At 42.5% G+C, this 10,458-nt stretch overlaps 3 protein-coding genes across 3 annotated transcripts; 2 read left to right on the plus strand and 1 right to left on the minus strand.

Annotated features, from left to right (window-relative positions):
* Nucleotides 1-2,496: 2,496 nt before the first annotated feature.
* On the plus strand, nucleotides 2,497-3,080 carry AK88_02206 (uncharacterized protein; the record flags this gene model as incomplete). The annotated part of the gene is made up of 2 exons (XM_012479840.1): nucleotides 2,497-2,661; nucleotides 2,799-3,080. 2 exons carry the CDS (start codon nucleotides 2,497-2,499, stop codon nucleotides 3,078-3,080), a joined length of 447 nt encoding a protein of 148 aa, XP_012335263.1.
* An 860-nt stretch (nucleotides 3,081-3,940) lies between these two features.
* On the minus strand, nucleotides 3,941-6,509 carry AK88_02207 (uncharacterized protein; the record flags this gene model as incomplete). Its single annotated transcript, XM_012479841.1, has 5 exons — nucleotides 3,941-4,196; nucleotides 4,371-4,450; nucleotides 4,686-4,793; nucleotides 4,991-5,098; nucleotides 5,301-6,509. The coding sequence occupies 5 exons, from the start codon at nucleotides 6,507-6,509 to the stop codon at nucleotides 3,941-3,943; spliced, it is 1,761 nt and encodes a 586-aa protein (XP_012335264.1).
* A 2,026-nt stretch (nucleotides 6,510-8,535) lies between these two features.
* AK88_02208 (malate dehydrogenase, NAD-dependent) lies at nucleotides 8,536-9,477 on the plus strand (the record flags this gene model as incomplete). The annotated part of the gene is made up of 1 exon (XM_012479842.1): nucleotides 8,536-9,477. One exon carries the CDS (start codon nucleotides 8,536-8,538, stop codon nucleotides 9,475-9,477), a length of 942 nt encoding a protein of 313 aa, XP_012335265.1.
* Between the last annotated feature and the right edge of the window lie 981 nt (nucleotides 9,478-10,458).

A 10,458-nucleotide genomic window follows, 5' to 3' on the forward strand; every position in this document is an offset into this window, starting at 1 on the left:
TTTTTTTTTTTTTTTTTTTTTTTTTTTTTTTCTTTTTATTCAATATTAATAGCACCAGAAATTGTTATAGGATGGAAGGTGATGTATGCTCCCGAAACAGGATGCAAATGGGATGCATTCAGTCGTGCTATACGTGACACAACAGAGTGGGTGGGTGCGGATGCATCAGCAGGCATGTGTTCAGGCGGGCATACCGCCCTTCCACCCATGCATTAAAGCACAGGGGGGCAAAGACACCAAAAAAAAAAAAACAAACACCCCATGTGGAATGTTACAAAAATGCGCATAACCAATTGGTGGATGGACAAAGGTGTGGGAAGAGGTAAAGAACATTATCTAGTTTGAACGGAAAGAAGCTTTTCCATTTTTTATATTTTTTTCGTAAGGCAAATATAGACGGAGCATTCCGTTTGTGTGCGCAATGGTTCTTTTTTTGGGCTCTGTGAACAGCTGTTCTTTGCCCATTCCAACAGCTATGCTCACCGTTACGAAAAAACATTTTGCTTCTGGTGGGATGAATAGACACCTTTTCTCACCTTGTGCCAAAATTCAGCGCTTGAAAAAAGGAAGTGGAGAGGGCGCTGTTGGAATGGAATAACATTCTGCAGTGCGAAATGAAGTAAAAAAAATTAACAAAAAAAAAATTAACAACATGGCAAAATAACGTTAAGCAATATCCCATTCGATGTACCTCAAAACAGAGTGACAATTTTGTTATTTTATTATTTTTTTTTTGTCTCCCACCAAAAGGTAGACATAAATCCCCTCTTTATAAATCCCAATGGACATTGCCATTTTCCCTCTCTCACCAAAAGGGGTATGTTACAAGAAATTTTTGTTGCCATTCCGGTTAATAGGTCTCCAACAACATGTGGCAATTGTGAATGCTGCTTGTAATCGCGACATGGTTTGCGATTCCCCTTCGGTAACACATACATGGGGTTGCGCCACGAATGTTGTTAAGGGCGTCTGGCCATCCGTCATATTTTAACAAAGGTTAATAATTGTGTGTATACAGGTGGGACTATTTCGTATGCGGAAATAACTCACCAAATGTATTTTTTTTTTTTTTTTTTTTTTTTTGCTGACCTGTTCATGTAATTTTGTTCAAACAGCTACAACATTTGGAGGGGACAAATAGTTGCGCGCTGATGTATTGGCTAACAACAGAGGGTTGTTCATTTGTATTTCTTCAAAACTCGCATTGTCATGTAATTTTTATTTGTATAGAGTATCCTACGTATGGAAGGGTACGAAGCGGGATTATTTTTTCTTTATTAAACATCTTTATATGATATCCAATTTGGGGGGAAAAAAATGAAAGTATAACGAAACCTTTGCGGGGGGGAAGGATAACGGAATAATTTATCTTAACAAGTGTTGCCTGTGCATGTTTTTTTGTTTTTACGCGGCACCCTTCCCTTTTTGTGCTTATGACAGGGTCGCATAAAGCGTGTTAGGGGTGGCCCGTCGTTTGCTTTTCTGCACTAGCAATGCTTCCCTTATGTTACCTGTCTCACATCCTCATTGAAGGAAGAGCGAAAGTAATATTTTGGCATTTACCCCCTTACGGCACCATTTTACCGGGAAGTACCTGCAGAGGGGCGAGAAAAATGGGCCCGCCACCGGCAAGCCGCCGTCCCCATTCTGCCGCCACGCATAAATAAGCACAAAAGGGATACGCGCAAGCATACACCATGTGGCGGAGTCGTGACCGCGGGGAGCAGCGGAAAAGCGACAAAAAAACCAGAAGCGGGTTTTTTCCCCCCAATGCGGCGAATTATTAGGGACGTCAAGGAAAAAAAAAAAACAAAATAAAAATAAACAAATAACATCTCAATAGCTAGCGGAAAAAAAAAAAAAAATTGTAGGAAATAACATCCCATTGCGCAACAGCTAAAAAGAGTAGCAAAACGTTTGGGGAAAAAAAACTTGTATGAAAAATTATTTATGTAGCATATAAAATATCCCTTTAGGGGAACACGAGAAAACGCAGAAAAACACAAAAGCGTGAAATTTCAACCCAACCCAATCATAAGTGAAACAACCAACTGAACGTAAAAGGTAAGTTGTTGTTCCCCTCGTCAAGGGAACAAATTAAAGATTACGTTTCCCATGCGGCTGAGGGAGAGAGGCAGGGGAAAACAGCCCATTTTGAAAAGTATGCCTAATGGGAAAAAGGAGTGGGACTCAAAATTGGGAGCCAAGCATCCCGCATAGCAAAAAAATAAAAATATAATAAAATAAAAACGCCAAAGGAAAATGCATATAAAAAGAGAATTCCCACCACAAAGCTATTAAGCGGTAGGAGGGGACATTTCTCTTTGGCCCGAAGTGTTTAACAAACATGATGGATGGATGCCATGGGACGAGGATGCCCCCTCCTTCCATGTGAAGAAATTAGAAACACCCCTATATTTGCGCTCCTTTCCCTTTTTTTTTTTTTTTTTTTTTTTTTGTTTTTTTTTTTGCCATCCCCTGAGCAGTTAGCACACAATGGCGACGCGATTTAAGAAGAACAGGAAAAAGAGAGGACATGTGTCCGCCGGTCATGGTCGTATTGGCAAGCACAGAAAGCACCCCGGTGGAAGAGGAAAGGCTGGTGGTATGCACCACATGAGAATCAACTTTGACAAATATCACCCGGGTTACTTTGGAAAGGTGAGCTTTAACGCGAGGGTCCTAGTGCGAGAGTGACACTTCGCGCGTGCTCATATTCGCGTGAGCAGTTACCGTGTTACAATGTGTTACAATGCGTGCGTCACTCCCCCCCGCCCATTTCCTTTCCCCCCCCCCAGGTCGGAATGAGACACTTCAACCTCCTCAAAAACCGCAAGTTCTGTCCCACCATAAACGTGGACAAGCTGTGGGGACTCCTACCAGAAGAAAAGAAAAAAGAATTTTTCGAAAATAAAAACATTGCCCCAGTGATAGACGTGACCAGAAAGGGCTTCTTCAAGGTCCTCGGTAATGGAAAGCTCAAGCACAACCAGCCCATTGTCGTCAAGGCCAGGTACTTCTCTTCAGTGGCCGAGAAAAAAATTAAGGCAGTTGGGGGCCAATGCATACTGGTGGCTTAAGCGGCACAAAAGGGGAAAAAAGGAACAAAAAAGAACAGAATAGAAGACGAACAGAACACGCATAGAAGAGGAAAGAAGACTGAAAATCACCCATAACACTGCTAACGCTACCACTCCCCGCAGTGTTCACATTTTTCATTTTTCACCTTTTTTTAACGCCAAGTACATGTTAGTGTGCATGCCTTCTCCTTACGTTTCATGTGACCTGCCCAGCGCAGGAGCAACTCCGAACAGACCAACAAATGCGTAGAAACGAAACGCTCTTAAAGACGCCATAAAATTAATATTAAAAAAAAAAAAAAAAATTCGCGTTCATTTCGAAACGGAAATATGAATCGAATCTCGTAAAATAGCGGTCGATTGGGTAAAATGAGAAAACCCACAAACTGATCAACAAAGAAATGAAGGTTGAATGGGTAACAGAGCATGGGACGCAAGGGAAAACCCAACCAGGTCTTCTTTTTGCACATGCAAAAAAGCAATGTAACTGTTGTAGGTGCATGACATGAACAGGCCCACTCTGCAAAAATATTCTTCGTATGTATAGAGATGGGGCTATGTTGCTCATGCAAGTAAACACGCAAATACGTGAACATGAGAGATGCAGTGTCTTCCTTCTTTGGTACGCCTCTCTCTCCCCTGCTCCGTTTTACAAATGCACACCATCCCTCTCCCGATCGTTCAAACAAAATGGAAGCGCTCGTACGCGAACTGTCGTAAGGGCATCCAATGATTTGACGTAGCTCTGTTTGGTTAGGGGGGATACATACCCTTTTCTCTATCGTGTCGTGTGTGTAGCACATTCTAATTAGTTCTTTTCTTCCTTACAATCCCGCATGGTGAGCGAGTCATATTGATTTTCATTTCTTGTGGTGACCTTGCCCATCACTTCTAGACGTGGTGTTGCTTTCTATATCAACATCTAACTGTCCTTCCAACTCCATGTCTGAGACTACTCCCGGGTCTACTTCACTCCGTTGGTTTAGGATCTTCCGAAAGGTGGGTGGCATGAAGATGGAAAACAGGCCGCTCTTCTCGGGCACGAAAAAGAGCAGGATGGTTAGCGCATTGGCAGCTAGAAGTAGGTAAAGGAGGCCGTTCTTTGCGTACAGGTCTCTGCAAGGTGAGAACATGTACAAATGGATTGACGTGAACAAAAAAAAAAAAAAGGGGTGGAAGTATACACCGTGAAGGTGTCCACGGGACGCTCCTGCGCGGTGTTCAGAAGTCCCCCCGCTGGAGCAGTCTCCGTCCCAGTAGCAAATTCAAAACGCAAACCGCTCGCCTCACCCGATGATGCTCAAGTTCTTCAGGGCCAAATCGAAAAAGGTGAATGCGTATGGCTCCTTTGCATACTCAGGAAAGAGTCTCTGCAGACAGGACATGAGGGGGAAAAAAAAAAAAAAAGAAAAGAAATATGAGTTGGAGAATAATAATACGTTTGGCGCAAATCTAGTAGACCTGGAAAACCTTTGGTGTGTAACCCCCTTGGATGTGACATAATTTGTCACCCTGCCCGTTTGAGGAGCAAATGTCGTCGAGAGGGTTACAACGTCCACTTTGCTTCCAACTCGCTTGGGAAATCGCTTTCCTTGCCGATCCTACCAGTAAGACGGGGGCCGCCCCGGACGATACAAATATGAGGAGACACGTGTTCAGCAGGATGGTATTCAGGTAGGTGTTCTTCCTCTCCAGGAAAAAAAAAAGCCCTAGCTTTAGCTTATAAAATGAATGGGGGAAATGGCGCATGGGCAGGATGTAAAGCACATGCAGTGTCATGGAGGCAATAACACATCACTCGCCATCCCAAATATACATCTCACATACACATCTGCTCAAAATGAAAAAAAAAAAACTTGCCTTTTCCCCTCCGTGTGCATGAACCCAAATCGCACAACTCTCGCGCTCACCTTGTGGCAGATGTAAGAAAAGCCGCAAAACGCGCAAAGGAGAAGGTAGGACGTCACCAGGGGGTAAACCAAAAGCGAAAGGGAAAGTGAGTCCTTCCGCGCAAGGAGCTGCAGAGTGGTGGTAGAGATAAAAAAAAAAAAAAAAGTTATTCACGGTTAGGGTTCATTACACCATGTGGGGGAGTTTGCCTAATGGTGGCAACGGATCCTTAGCTCGTGTACTAATGAAAGTGTATTGAACAACTTTCATAGAAGAAGGCTTCTTCGGATGAACCCCTCTCTGTCTCTCTATCTCTCCCCACTCACGTACCTCCTGCGCAGCGTCCCAGTGGAGAAGCCAGCCGCGCAGTAAGTTGCCCCCTCCGGTAGGCCCCCTCCAGATACACAAGCAGATGTGGACAATTATAATCGCATTAGCGAATAAAAAAAAAAAACCCAAGAGGAAGAGACCAAAAGAAGAAGCAGCACTTGTTGGGTTGTTGTAACGGTGCACCGATCTTTCATATTGGACTACTAGCCTGTGCACCATGTAGTTCAGAATTCTTTTCTTTCGTTTGTGCCGCATATTTTGCAAAAGGGACATGAAATAATTCGTCTTCCGTGTTTTCTCCCTCTTGAGTTCCACCTCATGGGTGATCTGTAAAAGCTCTTCTGCCTTTCTGTTGATGAGAGTAAGCTCATGCTTGAATAGGGCTTCCCTCCTTTCGTCCGAGCTGTTCGCCAGGACCACGTTGTTAGCTTGGACAACGCGATTGGTTTCTCCCCCCTGATAACGCTTTACGCCGGAAAAGAATAAACCAAGTGGAAGGGATACCAATCCGATGCCCCCGTAGAAGGCAAAGCTAAGAGATCCCATCAACGAGACAAACATAATAAAGTAATCACTCACATATACATTAAAGTCAATTCGTATATTTTCATTTCCCACGTGTTGGCAGGTCTTCCTACTCCTCAAATTCAATGAGAGCAAATTTTTTTTATTGGTTTGCTCTAAGTAGGGGTACCACATTGTACAAGCATCCGCATTTAAGGACAAGCTGATTTTGTGAAAGTACAGGTAGGTTAAAAAGAAGAGGCAGCATGACAAGGAAATGGAGAGTACCCATATGAGATGTACCTTTTTACATATGGCACTTGTCGCATGTTGTGTACACATGTTGCTGAAGTAACTCCTCCAATGACTGTTTCTTCGTTTGGTAAATCGATTCGCACACTGCTCTCCGTTGGACCCTTGTCCTCCTTCCGAGTAGATCACTGTTAAACATGGCGCTATGATTAGTACGTGAATTACGATAATGGCGTACATTGTTTTGTACAGCTGGGTGGTGTTGATATACTCCTTCACTTTTGGAAGGGAGTCTACTTGGGCCACTGCTGGCACGAGGATTATCATCCCCATGCATTGTATGTACCCCATGATAATGACGAGCTTTACAATTGTGTTTACAAAATTGTTTCTCTCGTCTTTGTGGCAATATGTCCTAAGCACCCTCCACCCTGCCACCCCCGCGGCAGCCATGTACCCGGCGAGCACGGCCAATAGGGCATACGCATGCATCTTGTGGGGTAGGAGAAAGCAAATGGCGGCTTCCAATTACGCCTCTGCTCGCACGCTCTTACAAATGTGTGCGTCGACACAGGTGTAGATTGCTAAATTGGGGGGGCTCGAAGGGGGGGAAGGTGAACTTGTCGCTTCCAACCCTTTGTCGGCATGCCCAGCGGCGAATCGCCCCGGACTTGGTTTGCATCTGTTGGAAGTTGAGGGGCTATAAATACATGGCTTTAATTGGTTGACTTTACGCCATCCAATTATTTGTTTCCCCTTTTGCGAAGCTGCAAATGAGGGGTTACAAACTTGCAAATAGCAAAAGTGGAGAAAAATTGAGGCTTATTTCGACGTAAAAAAGCACAATTCCAGAGTAACTCTAAGGTGAAAAAAAAAAAAAAAAATTAAAAGTTCGACGGAGGGGAGTTGCTCCATCCTACCTTCCGCCAATTTGCGGATGTTCGACGAGTAGAATTATTCGGTTGATTTTTTTTTTTTTTTTTTTTTAAAAAAAATGGCTAGTTGGAAAAAAAAAAAAAAAAAAAAAAAAAAAGAGTATGCCATGCAACGCCATCATGTCCAGCACAACGCGGCGTAGACAAAGACACAGATCGAACAGAAAAAGAACATTTACCTTACTGCTTTCATTGAGCAGTTGCATTTTCTGACCATTTTAATGATGCACCATGGGAACAGGAAAAGAAAAAATAAACAAAAAAAAATACCCTTACTTTGCGGATACGTGTGCTATGTGTAGATGGAGACGCCCCTCTGCACATCACAAAACGGGTGACCCTTTTTTTTTTTTTTTTTTTTTTTTCCCATTCAGGCTTTCATTATTCCAATTGGAAGCTTAACCCGTTAGGATGCGACATGTTTCTTGTGTCAAGAAAGTGAGAATGACACATTTTATGTACCCCACGGTCATGTGTAGAAGCGTTTGGAGGAGTAGCCCTTGGGGGAGGGCGCAGTCTCAACAGGAGATTTTGTTTACACGCCCCTGTGTATCCCTACATGCTACATTTTGTTTTGATGGAAAAATGAAAAAAAAAAAAAAGAAATATCACATGAATATGCTAAAAGGGGTGATTGTGCAGGAAGTGCGCAAGTTTTCTTTTTGGAGAGAATATTTTTACACCTGATAAGTATTTTTTTTTTTTTTTTTTTTTTTTTTTGAGGTGCACTGAAATGTGCTGCTATATATTATCCACCCACGATGGCAATTTTATCACCTATTCTTTGACTCCGTTTTGACTACTTACCAAATGGTCACACGTACGTAAAATCAACTAGCACACTTGCTCTTCAAAGGGCCGCGATTGTGGTGACTGGTCGGCTTAGCGGTGTTTAAAAAAGCGTGTTTTAAAAAAATGGTGGTAGAAACAAAAAATATCCGGCGAAAAGGAAAAGCCTTGCCTGCAAAATGACCCTATCACACAAAGAGCCTTGTGCAAAATAAAGCTATCGAGTGAAAAAACACTATCAAGTATAATAACACTGTCGAGTGAGAAAACACATTTCAGCGCTTGCTACACCACTCTCGTTTTTCCGCGCCAAAGCTGGAAGTAGCTACATCACCTCAAACAACACAGCGATACGGAGGTAGGAAAGGAACAAAATATAAATAAAAAAAAAACAAAATACCAAAAGTGCCTTGCCTGTTCAGGCGATTTGTGCTCTTGTGTACACGCGCATACATATCGTACACAAAAAGTGGTGTGAAAAGTTCTACGCATCATCCGACGGTGTGAAGCTGGGGGGGGGAGAGTAGGAACACCAAAAGGAAAGAATTTTGCAAAAAGAGGAGAGAGTTTGTTGTGATTTTTCCTTTTTTAAAAATAATCCTTACGATTTTCCCTCCCCTGCACACAACACATATATATATGTATATATTATATCGCTCTGCTTCGCCGCGTTACCTTCCGACCTGTAGGACTTCACACACACGCTCTGTACAGATTATCATTTCCCCATTTCACACACACAGTGTTTGGACAAAATGGTAAAAATTTCCATGGTAGGAAGCGGACAGATTGGAGCCATTGTGGGGCAACTGATCTTAATGGAAAATATTGGAGATATTGTTCTGTACGATGTCATGCAAGGAGTACCCCAAGGGAAGAGTCTGGACCTGAAACATTTTAGTACCATTGTAGGAGTGAACAAAAAAATCCTGGGTACGAATAACGTAGAGGATATTAAAGACTCTGATGTAATTGTTATAACGGCAGGTGTGCAAAGAAAAGAAGGGATGACAAGAGAAGATTTAATTGGTATAAATGGAAAAATTATGAAGAGTGTCGCTGAGTCAGTAAAATTATACAGCCCAAATGCTTTCGTCATATGTGTTAGTAATCCCCTTGATATTATGGTAAATGTTTTTCACAAGTATAGTGGTCTTCCACATGAAAAGATTTGTGGCATGGCTGGCATTTTGGACACCTCTCGTTTTAGATCCCTTCTGGGTGAAAAGCTAAACGTGGCTCCAGAGAATGTAAATCTGGTGTTGTTAGGAGGACATGGAGATCTGATGGTCCCTTTAGAAAGGTACTGTTCAGTTTCAGGTATCCCTTTATCAGAATTTGTAAAAAAAAAACTCATATCGAATCAAGACATTAATGATATTATTAAAGAGACTAGAGATATGGGTGCACAAATTATTAAGCTTTCTAAATCGTCTGCTACCTTTTCCCCTGCTGCTGCTATTGTGAAGATGATTAAGTCCTATTTGTACAATGAGAGTCAATTGTATACTTGTGCTGTTTATTTGAATGGTCTTTATAATTGTTCGAACTTGTATGTTGGGTCCACGGCCATAATCAATAGCAGTGGTGCCAAGCCAGTCGAGTTCGTTCTCACGAAGGAAGAGCAGGAGCTCTACGACAAGTCTATTGCCTTTGTGCACGAACATACGCAGAAGGCCTTTGCGCTGATTAACTAAGAGGGAGCACAAATCTGTGCATTTTTTTTTTTTGTTCTTAGCGGCAACTCACCGGTGTCTCCTCCCTTTTCCAGCGCTCCCCTCTACATATGTAGAGAAAAATGCGCCTTCTTCATGGCAAGCGCATTGCTGTTGAAAAGAGGTACCCTGCCGCGACTCACACACAAACACACGGGACGCATTAAAGTGCCAACCTTACCGCACTGCGATGAACGGTGCGATAAGCGCTACGATAAGCACTGCGCTGTGTGTTCATACTTAATTTTTGCCACAATTTACAGCTGGTAATTTAATTTTTTTTTTTTTTTTCTGTTAGCATGACATGAAAGTGATATGCGAAAAGGAAAAAAAAAAAAACAACACAAAAAATGACACGCATTATACCACGCGGTACAAGTTTACTCCAAAAAAAAAAAAAAAAAAAAAAAAAAACTTATTATGGGTGTGAACGCGCCTTTTAAAATGAACAATACCAAATAGAAAAAGACGTGAAGCTAATACAAAATAGACGTATGGCATGCACACGTCTCTTGTCCTACACCTAACACTTGGCCACGATCAAACTAATCAGGGTTGAACTCAGGAGTAGAATCAGCAAAATGGAGAATGTAAGTTTCACTTTCTTCTCCTGCCTGTAAAAAAAAAATGTGGACAGACCCCCAAATTGGGTAGTCATTATTGAAGCGGGTAAAAAATAAAATTTGCATCGTTGTCTTCCAACCTTATGGTGGCAGCTGCATATTTTCGCAGCCATGTGTCCAGGTGGCACAGCCGACCTCGGAGCCGCCCTACACGTTTGGCCACTCCTGTTTGCTTACCCATGGAAGGTGTCCTTTTTAATTAAGTACGGATAGCAGAAGCCACCAAAAATACCTCCCAGATGTCCCATTATGTTTCCTGCACGTGGGGGGGATGAAGAAGTGAGGTGAATTGGGGAAACAGCCAAATTGAAATGGCACCGAAAAATGGTGAGGAACAAAA

This window comes from Plasmodium fragile, assembly GCF_000956335.1.
Source record: "Plasmodium fragile strain nilgiri unplaced genomic scaffold supercont1.21, whole genome shotgun sequence".
In the NCBI taxonomy this organism is placed as follows: Eukaryota; Apicomplexa; class Aconoidasida; order Haemosporida; family Plasmodiidae; genus Plasmodium; species Plasmodium fragile.